Raw genomic sequence first — 19,770 nt, forward strand, 5'->3', positions numbered from 1 at the left:
AGGAGTTCTCGCCTACATCGTCCATATAGGACGACTCGGGAACTCAACTCCTACCCCGGGCAGCTCACCTATCCCCTTATGCCCAGGGGAAAGGTATCAAGCCGTTTGACAGCAGATGCTAGCTGTCAAACCGGCTTTTACGCAAAACAGGCGGGAGGCAGCAAACAGCTGCGACCGACGAAATCGCCTGCCACCAGAAGTCGGGAGAGTGGATGTTTTCACACACATGCAAGTGCCACTTTCACATGTGCACGCTCACCACTTCCGTGGCCTGGTTCCCAGTGGCCTGTGGCCTGGCACTGAGCCATGAACTGGGGGTCCAGGACCCCTAATCTAAAAATCTCCTTTGCAAATTTAACACTTTCCTTCAATTTTACTGAATGAAATTTGTTTTCTATGTTATCTATAAACAAATCTTTAAAGCTTCATTGTTCAGTCGTAGTAAAAAAACAAACCATTAATACCTGTTTTAACTTTGATCAAATAAGCGAACTTTATAAATCTTTTTACATTTAAAAGACATCCATTCCTTTTAAGTAATGTTCTAGAAACTTTCTCTCTTTATCTTTTCTCAGGAACTCCTTCATAGTTATGACACATGTTTTTTGTAAGTCTAAAATAACAAGGTTGTCCAAGTCACTCTTCTGAGTTAAAATCCATATATATATATACAGGTAGTCCTCGAGTTACAAGTGTAATGGAGCCTGCCCATTCCACTCGTAACTCAAAAACTCGTAGAGTGAATCTTGTTCGAGATATGAGATCACTCCCTTGCTCGTTAAAACACACCCGGCTCGTTAAGCGAACATGAGGTATCTCAGGGTGGGGAAGGCCATGGAGGGCCTAGTGCTAGAACAGGCCCCGAAGGCCTCCCTGACCCACTAAGATACCGCATGCTTCCCCTTCCCTTCCTGCCACGCTGGACTCACCTGGAAAAGATCCGTCTCCTCTCTGCTGCGGTTCCTGCTGCCCAGATTTGAAGCCAGGGAACGCTTCCGCGACCCCCCTGCGGCCCAATCGGGCCTGGAAAAGGCCTCCAGAGCCCAGATCAGGCCACAGGGGGGTCGCGGAAGCCTCCCTCAGCATTAGATCCAGGCTGCAGCGGCCTGGAAAAGGCCTCCGGAGCTCTTATCCAGACTCTGGAGGCATGTGGAAGCATCCCCCAGCTTCGGTTCCATTCTCTGTTGCACAGAACAGAGGCCTAAAGTACCATGAGATTACACAAGATCAGTAGCATGAGATCTTGCCCCACTGATCTCGCATGATCTTGCTTTACTTTAGGCCTCCATTCTCTGCCAACGCACCGAAGGCCTGGAGCAGCCAAGAAAGTGAAGGATCTCGATCTTTGTAGGGTGAGTATTGAAGGGCTGGTGCCTAGGGAGACCCAGGGCGGGGGTGGAGTGGGAGGGAATAACCAGGGTGAATGTTGCAGAGCCACTGTGGTCGCTCATAAGGGCGAACGACTGCCGTGGTGCTGCAATATTCCGTAACTTCGGGACTTGCTCATAAGCACTAGAAGGCGCTCATCACGTAACTTTGAACGAGTGTTAAGTGAATGCTCATAACTCGGGGATTATCTGTACATCATTGTGAATTATTATTTCTGTGTCCCTTTTAGCTATTAGAACATCAATGAGTTTCATTGTGAGTCTTGTGTAACATCAAATCATTAATAAATCCTGTCAATTTTTTAATCTGTGTTCAAAACAGCCTAATTCTTTTTTTAAAGTTTTTATTGATTTTTTTAAAAACAATTCAAAAGTACTTATTCAACAAATGTGTAGTCTCAGTATATCATTCACTAATACAAATTGAATTCCTAATCCCTTATTCTTTTCTCCAGCCATTGATAAAATAAGTCCCAAGTTTGAAAATACTGTTTCTTCTTTTTCTTTCAACCTCAAAGTATGTCTGTCCATTTCTGCACAATCTAATATTTTTTTAATTATTTCTTCCTCTAGTGGTATTTCTTCATTTTTCCAAAATTGTGCAAATATAATTCTTGCTGCTGTTATCACAAGTAAAATCAAGTATATACTTTGTTTGTCAAACTTTTATGGCATTATATCTAATAAAAAAAAGTTCAGGTTTAAAATCTACATATTTTCCCAACATCTTTTCTAGCCAAGTATGTATTTTTGTCCAATCTCTCTTTGCTTTAACACATGTCCACCATACATGATAATATGTACCTAACTTGTGTTTGCATTTCCAACATCTATCTGACATATTTTTAAACATTTTTGCTAGTCTTGCTGGTGGCAAGTGCCATGTATAAAACTTTTTATATAAGTTTTCTTTGTAAGAGGTTAACATTATCAATTTATAATTTCTTTCCCATAAGTTTTGCCATTTCTCTAAATCTATATTGTATCCAAAATTCTTTGCCCACATTATCATTGTTTTTTTTACTTGTTCATTTTCCTTTTCAAATTCAATAAAAAGTTACACATTTTCTTAATTAGTTTCTCATCAGAAGTTAATAATATCTGATCAAACAAGGTCTGCTCCTTATAAAATCCATATAGTTTAACATCTTTATCATATCATGCATTTGTAAATATGCCCAAAATCAATACCTTGATTTTCCATCTCTTGTTTAGATTTTAAGTTCCCTTCAGAGTTTAGAATATCTTTATATATCCATATTTTCTCAAGACTGACTAAATTTGGATGTACAAATGCTTCCATTGCTGAAAGCCATCCTGGAATTTTCAAGTATATTTTACATTTTATTTTTTCCCATGTTAGTAATAATGCATTTCTAATATAGTGGTTTTTGGAAATATCTATGAATTTTATTTTTCCTATACCATAAGAAAGCGTGCCAACCAATGTGTAAGTCATGTCCCTCCAAATACAACAACCTTTTATTTCTAAGAGTTATCTATTCTTTTACCCATGTTAGTACTGATGCTTGATAATATAAAACCCACTCTGGCAAGCCAAAACCTCCATTTTCCTTAGCTTCTTGTAACATTTTCAATTTAATTTTTAACTTTCTTTCCTTGCCAAATAAATTTTAAAATTAGAGAATTTAAGTCTTTAAAGAATTTTTTCTCCAGTTTCATAGGTATCGTTTGAAATAAAAACAATATTTTTGGTAATATATTCATTTTCACTGTAGCAATTCTTCCTAACATTGACAGTTGCAAATTTTTCCATGTCAAGTTTTATTTGATTAATAGTTTTATATAGTTATCTTCCTTTATTGTTGAACATCTTGCTGTCAGATATATTCCCAAATATTTAACTTTTTTGACTATTTGTATTTCTATTTTTATGACACTTGTTTTTTTGTTTATCTGTAAGATTTTTAACTATCACTTTAGTTTTTTCTCTGTTTATATTCAGTCCTGCTATCTCTCCAAACTGTTCTATCTTTTCCAATAATTTAGGAATCATCTCTAAAGGTTCCTCTAGGATGAATACCAAGTCATCTGCAAATGCTTGCAATTTATAAGTTTCACCTTTTATTTCTAGTCCTTTAATTTCTGGGTCTTGTCTAATATTTATATTTAGGATTTCCAAAGTTAAAATAAATAACAATGGAGATAGTGGACATCCTTGTCTTCTGCCTTTTCTTATGTTGAAGTTATCTGTATAATCTCCATTTACAATCACTTTTGCTGTTTGTGATATATTGTTGTAATCATATTTATAAAATTTTGTCTAAAGTCCATTATTTTTAGTTATTGAGTCATAAATTGCCAGGAAACATTATCAAATGCTTTTTGAGCATCTAGAAATACTAATGCCAATTGTTTCCCTGGATGCATTTCATAATATTCCAATATGTCCATTATAACTCTTAAATTATTTTTTATTTATCTCTTTGGTAGAAATCCATTTTGATCTGGATGTATAAATTCAGTTAGAAATCTTTTCAGTCTCTCTGCTATTATTGAAGTAAAGACTTTATAGTCCACATTTAGCAATGATATTGGTCTGTAATTTTTTATCTGTCAGATCTGAGTCCTCTTTTGGTATCAAAGTAATATTTGCTTCTGTCCATGTGTTTGGGAGTTTAGTCTCCAATAAAAGTTCATTACACACATCTTTCAATGGTACACTTAATGTATCTTGTAGACGGGAACCCATCTGGTTCAGGTGTTTTTTTCATTTTTTTGTCTTATAGCCTCTGTCAGTTCCATCATTGTTATTTTCTCATTTAACATAGTTTTAAAGTTTTCTGAAATTTTTGGTAAATTATTTTTTTCCATATATTGAATCATTTTCTCCCATGAATTTTTTTTTATATCATACAGTTTCTCAAAATATTCTTTTATTGTCTTTTTATTACTTCATTTTTAAATTATAAACAGCCTTTTTCATTTACTAAGTTATTTATCGTTTTTTTCTCCTGTTTTTTTAAGTTTGTAAGCTAGCCATCTTCCTGGTTTATTTGCATTTTCAAAAAAGTTTTGTTTTGCTCTTTTAATTTGCTGTGCCAATTTTTCTGATTCCATCAAATTTAATTTATGTTTTATTGTTTCCATTTGTCTTTTCAGTATTTTCTTTTGTGGATTTATTTGTAATTCTAATTCTAGTTTTTTAAATTCTTCCCTTAACAGTATATATTGTTGTCTTTTTTTTTTGTTTTTTCCCCCGCCCTGTATAGCTATACCTCCAAAGTATGCTTTGGCTGTATCCCATACATTTTGTAATGTTGTATCTTCTTTTTTATTTTCTTTTTTAAAAAAGCTCTATTTCTTTTGTTGCTAATTCTATAAATTTTTTCTCTTTTAATATGGATTGGTTCAAGGTCCATCTTAGGTTTTTTTGTATTCCTTTCCACGTCATTTTTAAAGGATTATGATCTGCCCAAGTGCCTAATTCTATCTCAGTCTCCTGCATAGTGTTTCTTAATTCAGGCGTCATCCAAATCATGTCAATTCTGGACCAAGATTTATGGCTATTTGAGTAAAATGTATATTGTAGTTTTTCTGGGTTAATTACTCTCCAAGTATCTTGTACACCAATTTCCTATATTATATTGAAAAAAGTCTTAGGTAATCTTTTTCTTCCTCATTTTCCTGTTTTGCTACTTTTATAGTCTAATGTCCCATCTACTATTGCATTAAAATCCCCTACTAGGCACATGTTTTGATAATCCATTTCTGCTATTTTTCTATGAAGATTTTGATAGAATTCTTCTTGTTTATTGTTTGATGCATATATTACTAGCAAAAGTATCTCTTTTTGAGGTAAAAATATTTCTACCATCACAATTCTTCCTTCTTCAGCTGAATAAATCATTTTAGAATCTATTGTCTCTTTAACGTATATAGCTACTTCTCTTTTTTTTGTGCTGATGCATGATAGAGTTTCCCAATTTTTGGGTATTCCAAAAGTTTATAATATTTTTATATATATGTCTCTTGCAGACAAATTATATCAATATTTAATTTCTGCAATTTTTTAAAGATTCTATTCCTTTTTGATGGGGAATTCAGTCCATTTATGTTCACTGAAAATTTTCTGTTTTCCTTCTCCATTTTATTTACTTATATTTAGGTCTTGTCGATCTCGTAGTCATCTGCTCTCTTGCTATTCCCTCACCCTCTTGATCTGCCTTTTCTTTCTCTTCTATTTGTGTAATTGTTTCCTCTGTTGCTTATTCTATCTGTTTTTGGTCTTTTCAATCCTCTTGTTGATGTTGTACTCTTTCATCCAGGAATGCTCTATTCCTTTCGTTGAAATCTTCTCCCTTCCAAACTGAATCCAATCGATATCTTGTATTGTTCCAGTTGATTAAGTTCCCCTCTGGCATTAACCATCTGAAGTTTACACCTTTTGCAATTAGCTTTTTAGTCACGAAGTGATATTGTTTTTGTGTGTCCCTTATTCTCTTAGAAATCTGTTTCAACACCACAATTTCTTTGTTTTTATATTGTAATGGGTCATCCCTAACTCTTTTCAGTATCTCATTTCTTATTGTTTTCTTTAGAAATCTTTCATGAATTTCTCTAGGCAATTTGTGTTTCCTCGCATAGCTTGAATCCATTCAAAATATTTCATCCACTTCCATCTATATCTCCGCTCTATTTTTAGAGCCTCTGCCAGTAGATTGATAATCACTTCTGCTATATCTTCTGTTTATCTTCAGGTATATTTTGAAATCTTAAATAGTGTACAGCTTTCTCCATTTCCAAGGCTGCAACTGCTCCTTCTAAGCTTTGATTTGCTTTCATATTCTTCCATTAATGCCTCCATTTTTTTTATCAGTTTCTTCTGATTTATCTTCCATTTTCTGAATTCTTTGTTCATTTTTGGCAATCATTTGATGGGTATCAAATTAGGTCTTTATGTCAAACATTTGCTCATTTAGCTTATCTAAGTTATTTTTTGTCTCTTCATGAATTTTCTGCATTGTTTCTTGAATTAGCTGTAATGTGGCTTGCATCTCTTTTTGAAAGCTGTTTGTTTTTTCTCGTTGTAACATTGTTTCAATGGATTCTTGACTTCCTGGGCTAGATGTTCCAGAGGAGGGTGCAGAAGAGGGTTTTTTTTTGGTGATTTTAGTAAAATTTGGTGCACTCATTTTTCAATTGAGGAGGTTTTGTAAATCCACAAAGAGAAAAGGAAGAAAAAGAAAAATGCCAACTGCCTTAGACTATAATCCAACCATGAAACAAACCAACTGCTTTAAGCTAATGCAAATGTTCCAGTTAGTTTAAAGATGTAAAAAGCCCTCTATTTCCAACTAGTTTCTATTATGGTTACATCCAGGATCAAAAGATATGATTGTAAAAAGTCTTTTCTAGCATAGAGTCACATAAATTCTTTTTGTTTATAGCAGGTGTTAATTCAAGGTCAGCAATTTCTCCAGTTCTTTTAGTGTTATTTTAGTATCTCCTTGAACCACTAGATGTCCTTATTTACTGTATTGTCTATATCCAGTTTTTAAAAAAAATATTTTTAAAATGCTTTCTCACAGAAAATAGATTTTAAAAAATTCCCACGGCGTGAAGGTTAGCCAAATTTTCTTTAAATTAGTCCCAGTTTCATTTTTATATATTTTTTTGTATTCCTCAATTTCGTTCTCCCATTTAAAATTTGTTGCTGCTTTTGCCTCCCTTTTTCCCACATCTTCCTGGGATCTTTGCTTTGGAAATTTATCCAATCCGGGGATTTTTACTTCCAATTCCACAGGGAAGAGAAATAAGAAACAGTCTCACCCAGATCTAAGCACATTGTTGACAATCAGCTGTTTGGTGGCATGCCACGGCTCTTCGCCTTTTTCCTGGTTGTCTATGACTTGGGCTGCCTGTGTATTTACAGGCAGCCTTTCTTCCATCTGTTTGAAGAGGTTCCTCAGTTCGTTTGGACCAACTGCTGTCAGCTCCAAGCTCCCAAGGCTTCCCTTCTTCTTCGTCACCTCTCCAGGGCAAGTTTCTGACCCCTTGGGGTCTCCAGATAGAGCGAAATCGGGCTAGGAAACCAGAGCCCCCATTTCTTTCGCCCGTCTCATCATGACACCAAACTGGAAAGTCTAACAGCCTAATTCTCAGTTCTGTCTTTTTCTATCTCTTCTTTTGAACCTGTTTATATATTCACAAGCAATCTCAAAAGAAAATTCTGAGTATACTGTTGCCAATTATCCTTGAATTCTTCCAGAGTTAAAATACTTTCTGCTGTTCTATATTAGTGTGTCTGTATCTTAGTTATAATCTTTAGTTCTTTCTGATTACCTCTAGTAACCAGACTTCAAGGTCTCCTTGAATGTTCTCTAATCCACATTTTCCAAGGGAAAGGTTTATTACACTTAAATTCAAAATCTTCTTATATTTTTAGAGGATTTTAAACAAACCACAAGAAATATTCTTATAATTATTTCTTAATTTTTTATGGTCAATCTAGCCTCTTAGCCTATTTAAAAACTCTAAAATCAGCTTTCTAATCACCATTTTGCTGCTTATTTTTTAAAAAATATTTTATTAATTTTCTAATTTTACATTTAGGTATTTAAAAAGCAACGCGGTGGCTGGGTTAATCAATAGTGCAATAACATACAAAAATCTTTAGTACAAATCTCAAATTACAACATCAAATATTTCCTCTCTTTTTCCCTTAATATCTACTATCTCGTATTTAAGCTAATACAGTTCTTATTATATCATCTAAGTAAAAACCTCATTATTACATTTATCAATAAATTTTTAGCTTATACATATCTTAATTTCTTTTATATTTAATCTTTATAGACAGACAATGTCCTCTTGTTTTTTTCCCAATTTTTAGTTTCCCATCAATATTCAAATTTAACATTTGATATTTATAATTTCCAGGCTTTAGGTAACCAAAGTTTCCCTTATCTCAATTCATAACAGAATCTAATATTCAAAATACACATCTTATCTATTTGAGTATAGTCTATGTTCTATTTTCTAAAAGTTATCTACTTCCCACCATATTAAATTACCTAATTAATAATACAGTATCCCCTTTAATAAATCAAAACCATTATATATATATATTGTTTGGGTTAATAAATCAAACATATTCATAATTTTTTTCTTTTGGGTCTAATTTTTTAAATATTAAACAAATAGAATTCTTATGTTCAACTAATTTTGAAATATTTTAAACTTAATGACCAAAATTCCCCTTATCTCAACTTCTCCCTTTAACCCTCTAATTAGTAATATGAAATCCCCTCTAATAAATCAAAACCCCAATTTTCTTCAGCCTTATTCTGGCTTTCTTCCTTTGCCAACTAGCCTTCCATGCCAGTGCTTGTAAATCATCAAATAAATCTCCCTCTATTATTATATATATTATTTGAAATAAGTTGCCATTGTTTGGAAGGGCTAGCCCATTTGTATCCATTAGATCATCTCCCTATTATTCTAATTCCCTATGATTGTCCTGATATGTTTATCTTCCATTCAATCTGTTCTTCTTTCTCCTCAAATTTCTTCTGGTTTATATAGAACGTCTTTTCCATTTTCAATGTTGTCACTCTCTTTTCTGGATTTTCCATTAACTGTATTTGTTGGTCAATTGAGTCCTCTGTCTTAGTATTTGATTGTTCCACTTCTTCTGTTAACTTCTGTGTTGTTAGTTCTTTGGTTGAGTCAAAATTTGGGTTTGTATATCTAAGCTGGCATCTTGTTCTTTTATGTTGCATCTTATTTTGTCACAAGCTGAAATAATGGTTTCATGTACTGCTTTCAACATGGAAAGGATCTTTTCCTGGTCTTCATCCATATTCTTTTAATAGTGTGTTAAGTTGAGGACTTTAAAATCAGACGTTAAAAATAATTTTATAACTAGGTATGGGACCTCTATTTCACGTATTTATAGGTAATCTTTATAGTAGAAGTCGTTTGTCAAGTAAGATTTTATAGTCCAAGGTATTTCATCATCTCATATAATAACCAATGTTCCTCAAATAAAGAAATAGGAAAGCAATTCCCCACATATAGCTCTGAAAGTCAGTAAAGGTTTACATTCATAGTTCAAGCAGTCCAGTTATGCCGCCCAGAAGTTCTCTTTACAACTCAGTTTCTCACAGGTGCTATCTATCAAGGTCGAAAGAGTTTTATCTGAAGTCTGGGCTTCAAGCCGTCTCTTTTAGGCAATAACAAGTTGTAATACTAAACTTCATCACAAGATGTCACTGATGCCATTTAAAGTTTTTTAAGTCCAAATTTTTTATAATCCTTTTCCCAGTTTTATTTCTTTTTTGTAGATAAAAATAAAAGTCTCCAGTAAAAATAAGAAAACTTTTGGTCCCCATGTTTCAGAAACATATCAATCCAATTAGATTAAAATTGTTCTTTTAGTGCTTTAACTCCCCTGGGTAGTCAGTCGCCACTATTCTTACAGGGTGGGGTAGAAATTCCCTTCCCTCTCTCCTCACGGGGGAAAAGATACTTTGGGCAGCTTTTACAGGAAAAGAAAATACTTAGGATCTTAAAGAGAAGATCAGAACTCACCCAGTTTCATCCGCGTTGCTTTAGAAGTGCCTGATAGTAAGTTTGACTTTGGCTGTCTGCAGCTTAGTGATGAGCCATATTGCTATGGCCGGTCTTTCCTCCACTGGTTTAGAGATCTGCCCCAGATCGAGCAGAAGGGCTGCCGCCCTCCCACGATCAAGTGGGGGTCCCCTCCTTGCTCGTCGCCCCTACAGGGTGACTTTCGACCCTTTCTCGGGTCCCCCAGCAGAACGAAATTGAATGTGGAAGACGGAGCTCACCTTCCAGCAGCCGCAGCAGCCACGATGGCAAACCAGAAGTGACCATTTTGCTGCTTATTTCTGATTTTATTTAAGCTCTTAGTCTTACATGAAATTTTTGCTGAGGAAAATCACCCAGCGTAATAAAACTTGTCCTTCTGAAAATTCTTAATATTCAAAAAGCAGCTTACAAGTCACTTCCAGAGAAAGTGATTAAGTACAGGAGCAGGCAAACCCAGTGTCTCTTTGAAAGCTCTGAACTATAGCTTGAACAAAATGATTCTTCCAGCATCCAGAGCTCTAAAACCCACCAGAGATACCTGATTTACAGTCTCATTGCAGGGAGCATCTGTATGAAGTACTATGGTGGATTCCAGGGCCTCTCCTTATTCTGAAGAGGAATTCAGGGAATTAATTCATTCAAAGCTCCTTTGCATTGCATCATCTCCACTCTCACAGACCCATCTTCAATTGACCATGCTTCCCAATTGGAAGGAACTTTAATATTGGTGGGATCCAGATGATTCTTTTAAGTATGCAAAACCAAAGACTATCAAAACAGGAAAGTGTGATTATGTCTAAGCAAACTGTAATTATAAATGTACATACAATGTGTTCTGTTTTTTATAGTGGAGAGGCATCGAAAGAAGAAAATCAATGCTGGTATAAACCGAATTGGTGAGCTAATTCCATGTTCCCCTGCACTGAAACAGGCAAGTAGGGTCTTATGTTAATAGCAGCTGTATATAGCCTTTAGAGTTGATTCTTCTAATACCCCTGTTCAGACAATCAGGACTTGGGCTTAATAAATTAAAATATACTCAAGGTTTAATTGTGAAATGTAATTAAATATAATATCTTATTACAGATAGAGCTTGTTTAGTGACTACAATTGTGACTGGTAGTTCTGTCATTAAGTGGTTATCAATCTTTTTAAAATATATATAACAAAAAAGATTCTGTGGCAGGGATGAAATTGATTATAATTTTGAAATTGTCTAAATCGGTTGCAATAGGTGATAATTTTTTAGAATAAAAAAACTAAGCAAAAGAGCAATGGAAAAATTTCTGGAAATTTTTTTGTGAAAGCTTTTAATTATGTAAAGATTGATGGTAGTGTTGAATTATTAGATTAAATATTTTGTTATTTTTTCCTCTAGACATTATAAATCAATTCAAAATCTGTATCCTTTACAGAGTAAGAACATGATTCTTGATCAAGCATACAAATATATATCAGAAATGAAAAAGCAAAATGATGAACTCCTGTTGAATGGAGGAAACAATGAACAAGGTGAATAGATTATTCTATGAATGTGGCATGTTATAATCGTTCCTTATTTAACTGAGGCTGTTGCAGAAAACATTCTGAAGCATCATCAAACAAAATGAAGTACTATACCAGTGGTGGCGAACCTATGGCACGGGTGCCAGAGGCGGCACTCAGAGCCCTCTCTGTGGGCACGCGCGCCGTCGCCCCAGTCCTAGGCCTTCAGCTGGGTTTTATAAAACCTTTTTGCTTTAGGCTTCCGCCGCCGTGTGCAAAAAAGAAAAGGTTCAATCAATCAGTCAATTTCAACTTCTCGCGGGGAAAAAAAAAGATCTTGCAAAGTTAGAATTGATTGATTGAACTTTTTAATTCCCACCCAATCTGCTGTTACCACCGCAGCCACTCCCACCCAGTGGGCCACCCCCCCAATTGGCCACACCCAGCCAATGGGCCACACCCACCCAGCACCCGACGATGCATAAGTGGGTTTTGGGTTACAGTTTGGGCACTCAGTCTCTAAAAGGTTCGCCATCACTTTACTATACTATCTTTCTTCTGTGACTGAATTATTTCAAACTATTTCTACTTCAGGAAGGAAATACTGTTTCTACAAGGTGGTAAGCTTTCAATTTATAGCACTGATAAATATTCTAAAATATTCTATTGTTATATCTATGTTTATATTTAATAAAAGTAGTTGGCTAATGTAGCTTTTAACTATTCTCAACATAATATAAAATTGGCACAATTGTTTTATTGCGTACACGATTTTAAATAAAGTTTCATTTCTTGCTGCTCCTCCTTTACTTTGTAATTATTATTAAAACTTTATAGCAAGTTCAATACTTATCTTCCAAACCTTTATGGCTCAAGTTATTATTTTCTTTGAACCAATTAATACTAATAAAGTTACTAATATTTTAATTAAAATATTTGCTCATTTTACTTCTTAATACATCTGCCTTGGTATGTGCTAGGATTGTTGCTTTTTTGAAAAAAACATTTATATGAAAAAATCATACAGGTAGTCCTCAACTTACAACAATTCATTTAGTGACCATTTAAAGTTACATATGTATGCTTGACAACTGACTCACATTTATAATGGTTGCAGTGTCCTAGAGTGATGTGAAAAGTTGTAAAATGGGACACAGCTCACTTAACAAATTTCTCACTTAGCAACAGAAATTTTGGGCTCAATTGTGGTCGCAAGTTGAGGACTACCTGTAGTTAAAAATAGGAAAGCAAATCTAAGTCTAAATTAATAACTGAGAATAAGAATAATTATTTTTAAAATTCATCCATTGTATTAGCATCTATATTTTCACCCATATTATATGTCAATAATAGAATCAATAGTTTTTATTAGAATCTACTGATCCTATTCTTTAGGGTTTATTAGACTGCTGCAGATTGCCAGTGATTATCCTCTAGCATTTATATAACCATTTTTTTCAATAGGAAAGTCCAATATGAATTTGAATAGCAATAATAAAAACAACAGAAATATTTCCTTTTTAAGAGGGCAGACACACCTGCACTTTTTCACACATTAAATCAGGAATGAGGTACTGGATTAGACAGAATGAATACAATCCCAACTTCACATAGCAGTTTGGGTAATAGCAGGGACAGGGTGATCAGCCCCTAGATCAACTAGATTTTTCTGCGCTTTTTTCTAATTAGCATTAACTTCTTACAATTTTCTCTGCAGCTGAAGAAATAAAAAAACTCCGGAAGCAATTGGATGAACTCCAGAAAGAAAATGGACGCTACATAGCATTATTGAAAGCCAATGACATTTGCCTTTATGATGATCCTACCATCCATTGGAAAGGGAATCTTAAAAATTCAAATGTTTCTATTGTAATTCCGAATGATCAGATGCAAAAGAAGAAAGAAAATCTGAAAAATACAAATATTTCTGTTGTTATTCCCAACGATCAACTGCAAAAGAATATCATTGTATATTCCAATGGCAGCCAGTTTGGTGGAAGTAACCAGGGGGCATCTGTCCAAGGAATAACTTTCAATATAGGACATAATTTACAGAAACAGACAGCTAATGTTGTTCCTGTCCAGAGGACTTGCAACACTCCTGCAACCATTTCTAGTATTTATTCAACAGCAATCAAATCAGGTATTCAGACTTCAGTTTCATCATTAGTATCAGGCCTACCAAATGCAGACAAAAAAACTATTGAGCAATCTACCTCTGAGAACAAGCAGGGCACGTCTATCTGTACGAGTGCTGCCAGTTCTGTGAATACCTCACAGCTAGTAAGACTGCAGAATGGAAAACAGATTTTATCACAAGATGAGAATGACATCTCCAAATCTAAAAATAATCAAGGAAGTTTGAAGCTAATTGAGAAAGCAAGTGTACTAAGCACCAACCTTTCTTCCAATGTTAGTGTAGATGTGCTTCATTGTCAACAAGCAAATATACCACCAGAAGTGAGTTCAAGACGTAGGTCTCTAGGAAGCTGTGTATCTTCTGCAGCTGACCCAACCTGTGCTGCATCTATTGGTGGAAAGGCATCCACAGAAAACGTCTTCAAAACCCTAGATGGTGGAGCTCCAGAAGGAGAAGCCCCAAAGGCTGTGACAGAATTGAATATAGTGCCTGCTACTAGTGTAGAGAAATGGCCTTTTCCCAGTTCTTCAGGTATTGGCATTCCAGAGTCAAAAAGCATTGGTAATCTTATGAGAATCACTTCAGCTGGAAACACCCAAACCACGTGGAGTACATTGCAGCTAGCAGGAAGCACTGTCCAGCCTCTAAATCATACTCCATCCAACATAATGACAGCCCTTCTAAATGAGCCAATTAATGGTGCTAGTATTCTAGCTTCCACTCCAAACAAGATTCTGGCCAATGCTGCTGGTTTAAATAACCCTCTAATTCCAGATGAACACCCAGCTGACCAATTGGTTGTTACCTTGCCTTCCTATCCATCTTTACCTATTCAGCCACTAATTAGTAAGACACAAACTAGAGCGCAGATTACAAGCAGCCTGCTTCCCCTAAATCCAGCCATGCAAGTGATTCAAGTATCTCAGCCAATGACCTCTCCTATCAATACATCACCTATTAATCAGAACATTGTAATTCTCCAGCCTCCTAATGCTAATTCCTGTCCTCCTGTGCTGAGATCTGAACTTCCAAATCAGACTGTTAGTCAACAGATTGTAATAATACAAACTGCTAATCCAAATCCTCTCTCTTTTCTCTCAACACCATCAGTTGTTAAAATGCCTGTGAATGGAACAAATGCTGGCAATCTTATACAAAGTGCCTCTGGCCCTCATATGTTTGGTGGGAAACATCTTGTTCATATTTTACCAAGGCCCTCCTCTTCAACATCTTCTTGCTTGACACAAACATTTTCCGTTTCAATGTCTAACCAAAAGCTTCCACAGACCATTTCTTTAAATGGACAGTTGTTTGCATTAAAGCCTATGAAATCTTGTTCTGGAGATTCAGATCAAAACCCTATGCAAATTATTCAACCTACTACCAGTGAAGATCCAAATACCAACATTGCCCTCAATGCATTTGGTGCTTTAGCTAACCTCAATCAAAGCATATCACAAATGGCTGGCCAAAGCTGTCAACAAGTGTCTGGCAATCAATCTACTAACCCCAAAACTGTGAGTAGCCAAACCACACCAACAACTCCTGCTTTGCTAACAGTGACAATACCTTCCTCTTCAGCTGCTGAGAATTCTAGATTAACCTGTACTTCAACGTCACTAGATATTTCTCCCCCCAAAGTTGCTGGTTTGGATTCAAAGTGGTCTAATAAAAATTCAAGTACTAAGAAAACTTCAGTAGCCAGCAACAACCTTGCATGTCAAGTAGATCCTGACAAAGAATGCAAAAAAAATGATAGAAATGTGGTAACTGCATCTGAACATTCAGAAAGTGACATATTGCTTGAAAATATGCCTGTTGTTTTGCAGTGCTTAGCTGTACCACAGGCAAACTGTAGAATAACACCAAATGCTTCTGATCCTCATCCCAAAGATAGACTGAGAACTGAACAGAACATGGAATCTACTCTGACACCTGATCTGAATACAGCTGGAGTGCCTAGACCATTGTCCCTTGAATCATCCTTATTGGGTCAATTTGAGGTAGTTCCTGGGATTTCCAAAGTCCGTGCTTCTCCACCTCTTCAAATATGTCAATCTCAAGCCAAATTAACAGCAAACTCTAAGTTATCAGAATTGTCCAAATGTATATCCACCAGTCCTTTACTGCCCTCTTCTTCGGATTCTCCCGTGACAATTTCTCAAATTTCTGAGACATCTGTGTCAAATAGAGAAACAAATACGGAAAATGTTCCCAGAACAGAGGTCTCGGAGATTTGTAGGATGGAACAAAATTGTTCCATAGTAATGCAAGCCTCAGATTTATTGGAAGAACAGGGCCTAACCAAAATGTTCTCAGAGTTTAATAAAGTAGGAGATGTACAAAAATCTTTTTCAGTCCAAGTAGAGCACCCCAGTTTTTGTATCCAAAGTGCGAAATCAAATATTAGCTCAAATGATAATTTGGGAAGGAAACAAGAAGAACTCTTGCTGATAAACACTGAAGAAGAAAATCTCACACCGTCTAATTCTTGCACCTCCGACCTTGCTAATAGGCAAGTAGACTCCCCCATGTCAACTAGTTCAGCTAGCAGTTGTGGCTTTTCTGTTGCATCCATGTTGCCAGATACATGTAGGGGAAATGTTTCTAGCAACACTTTGGTGAACACACATAGCACCTGCACATTTTCAGAGCAAACAGATATTGTAGCACTGGCTGCAAGGGCAATTTTTGACCAAGAGACTCTTGCAAAAAATACAGGAACAGTGTCAGGACGCTCTGTTTCCAAGGGTAGTAAAGTAGCATCTTTAGGAAGAGACCAACCATTCAAAGTCCATCCAATTAAAAACACTAATCAAATGGAAATGGGGCCAAACAATTTCAGTACCCAGAGTTCAGTGCAAATAAACATTGAGTTGTCTACAGAGAAAAGTTATTCTATTGGTCTGGAAATGTCTGATACAGCTTTGCAGATTCCTAGTTCACAACCCTCAAGCACCTCAAGCTTGAGTGTGAATAATCTCATACATCCAACCTGCATCATACAACCTCCAGTAAGCTGCTCAGGTGTACCATCATCTTCAGATCAAACAGCTGTTTCTGTATCTGGGACTCCATCTGTGCCTACTAATTCATATATGACTCAGTCTCCAGGACATTCTCCAAGGTTGATGGCAGAGTATCCTTCAGAACAGTTATCTGCTCTTCAGACTAGCACGATGCAAGGTACACAGATATGTGAACCACATTTAAAGCAGCAAAGACAAGAAAGCCGCAAAGAATCAGCCAAGCGTTCTGTTCAAGATGATCATATGCTTTCTGCATCAAAGAGGCAGAAACATTGCCAGACAGCACCTCTACAACTCGAAGACATGGCTCTGTTGAATCAAACAGCTGATGAGGATCAAAATCAAATCCGTGTGAATCAGATCCCCCCCAACTCATCTAATCTTGCAATATCAGTGAGTAGTCAAGGGCATACCAATGGCCATAACAGGTTATTTCAAGCCAGCAATTTTGTGACACCTACTTCAAGGCAAGTTGAAGTTCAATGTAATTCTCATCCACCAATCTTAGATCAAGCAGGACAACATCTGCAGCCTATCCAACATGCTCTCTCTCAAGATATGGCTCATCTTCAGGCTAATCACCCATACATAAAACCACAGCAACAGCAGGCTGGACAGCTAAGAGAAAGGCATCAATTGTATCAACTTCAGCATTATATTTCTCCTGCAGAAAGTTCTATACACTCTCAAGTCCATATTGCCCATCGGCAACGAATATTGCATCAAGAGGCACAGCTGCAGAAAAAGAGAAGCCTCATTCAAGCCACTCAGCCCACCACACTTACTTTACAGCAGAAGCATCATGGAAATGACCAGTCACGGTCAAAGAGTAGCCAGCCACATCCCCATCACTCTCAGATTCAACAGTTGCAGCAGCATTACTCTTCTTCCCAGCCTGAGAAGAATTGTGAGAATCCTGCTTTGAGTAGAACTCATAGCCATCCACGGACCCATCCAGGTCAGGACGTTCTGCATCAGCAGTCAACAGATGTGGGCAGCAGACAACCAGGTTCTGGAGTTCCTTCTGAACATGTCTCGGGACATAGTCAGATGCATAGACTGTTGACCTCTAGGGCTTTGGAGCAGCAGATAGTGTCTCAACCTAGTATTGTCACCAGACCAGATGTTCCCTGTCTCCCTCATAGGCAAGAAAGAAATAGAGTTAGTAGTTACTCTGCAGAGGCACTTATTGGGAAGTCTTCATCTAATTCAGAACACAGGCTAGGAGTATCCATGCAGAGCTTCAAAGTTTCAGATCATCTTGAGATGAGAAACTATGTCGATGTATCTAGGAATAAAGAACTAGTAATTCATAATACACAAAGCCGTGTATCTGTAGATCATCCACTTGGATCAGATATTCAAAGGCTCCCTGAGTGTCAGACATTCAAGATGAATGCCATTAATCAACAGACTACAGGTAATTTTGATGTGCAATCTTCAAGAAGTAATGAAATAAGTAACTCTCTCAGGGGTATGCAGACACAGAGTTTTCGACTTGCCCAAAATGCTGGACCACCAATAGACAGACAAAAGAGGTTGTCTTATCAACCAGTTCAAAGCCTTTCAGCAGGAAATCCTCTCCCTCCCCGAAGAGACAATGAGAATACGTGCCACCAAGGATTCATGCAAAATTTACTTATTCCTCATCTTGGAGATCAAGCTAATGGAAACCAAAGACCAATTTCAGATCATCAGAGAAATCCACAGTGTGCCAGTTCCTCAAATGTGGACTATAATTGTGCTCCAGCAAGAGAAATTATTCATATTCGGAGGGAAGGTGATGACCAGAACAGAGAAAGTTGTGATATGTCTCTTGGTACTATTAATGGTAGGAACAATGCTTTAACTATTCCCTTCTCAAGTTCTTCTGGAGATATTCAAGGCCGTAACTCAAGTCCCAATATTTCTATCCAGAAATCTAATTCCATGAGAATAACAGAGAGCCATGGAACAAAAGGTCACATAAATGCCTCAGCTTCTAGCAATGTACATGGAGCTACACGTCCTCTTCACTATGCACCAGTCTCTCGTGGGAATGCTGACCAGGTTCCTCCATCTGTTCGTCAAACCAATTCTTCAGCCAGTGATCGATCGAGACATCCTTTGCAGGATAACAGTGGCTCTAAAATTCGCCCGTCTGAAAGGAATCGTTCTGCAAATCAGAGACATGGGAACGTGTTTGAACCTTCTCTTCCTCAGCTCCCTTTATCCGCTGGTGGAGGAATGATCCTTGGACGACAGCAGCCTACCCTTGAAAAAAGGGGCAGCATTGTACGATTCATGCCTGAAGGGCCACATGTGTCTCATGACAGCACAGCTGCTGATCAGCACACTTTGTCTCAAAATTTTGGATTTCCTTTTATTCCAGAAAGTGGAATGAATCCCCCAGTAAATGCTAACACATCATTTATTCCACCAGTAACTCAAGCCAACGCTACCCGAACAGCAGCACTGATTCCAGTTGATCCTCAAAATACATTGCCATCTTTCTATCCACCATATTCTCCTGCACATCCCTCCCTGTCTAATGACATTTCAATTCCTTATTTTTCTAACCAAATGTTTTCTAATCCAAGTACAGAAAAGCCAAATGGTGGAGGTTTAAACAATCGATTTGGTTCTATTTTGTCACCCCCCAGACCAGTTGGTTTTGCTCAGCCAAGCTTTCCCCTTTTGACAGATATGCCTCCAATGCATGTGGCCAATTCATCACACTTGTCCAATTTTAATTTGACTTCTTTATTCCCAGAAATAGCTACAGCTCTTCCTTCAGATGGATCAGCAATTTCGCCACTGCTCTCAATAGCAAATACATCTGGTTCTGATTCTTTGAAACAATCATCAAACCGGCCTGCCCATAATATAAGCCATATTCTAGGTCATGACTGCAATTCAGCTGTGTGAAAAGAATGGGAAGGGAATGAATTTTTTTGAATGCCCATTTTTATATATGTAATGCATATATACTTGTATAAATGTGGATTTAACATTTGTAAAAATACCATTTATAACAATCACTCTGGAATGGTTTTAATTGCAGGTTATTCTTGGGCTTATTCATAAACACTCAGATTGCTAATTTATGCATCTCTAAGTGCAAACTAGTTGTTAAAAGTTTAACCTGTTTCAGCAGCTTATGATAATGTGA

General features: G+C 36.6%; 1 protein-coding gene across 1 annotated transcript in view; it reads left to right on the forward strand.

Annotated features, from left to right (window-relative positions):
- Nucleotides 1-19,726, forward strand: part of USF3 (upstream transcription factor family member 3) — a 50,037-nt gene extending 30,311 nt beyond the window's left edge. Inside the window, exons 4-6 of the mRNA XM_015812124.1 lie at nucleotides 10,814-10,896; nucleotides 11,381-11,477; nucleotides 13,168-19,726. Coding sequence (XP_015667610.1) covers nucleotides 10,814-10,896; nucleotides 11,381-11,477; nucleotides 13,168-19,526 — 6,539 coding nt within the window. The 3' untranslated portion in view covers nucleotides 19,527-19,726. The remainder of the gene's footprint in view (nucleotides 1-10,813; nucleotides 10,897-11,380; nucleotides 11,478-13,167) is intronic.
- Nucleotides 19,727-19,770: the final 44 nt, after the last annotated feature.

The sequence above is a fragment of the Protobothrops mucrosquamatus genome, unplaced genomic scaffold, assembly GCF_001527695.2.
Source record: "Protobothrops mucrosquamatus isolate PMUCROS unplaced genomic scaffold, P.Mucros_1.0 scaffold69, whole genome shotgun sequence".
Classification (NCBI taxonomy): Eukaryota; Metazoa; Chordata; class Lepidosauria; order Squamata; family Viperidae; genus Protobothrops; species Protobothrops mucrosquamatus.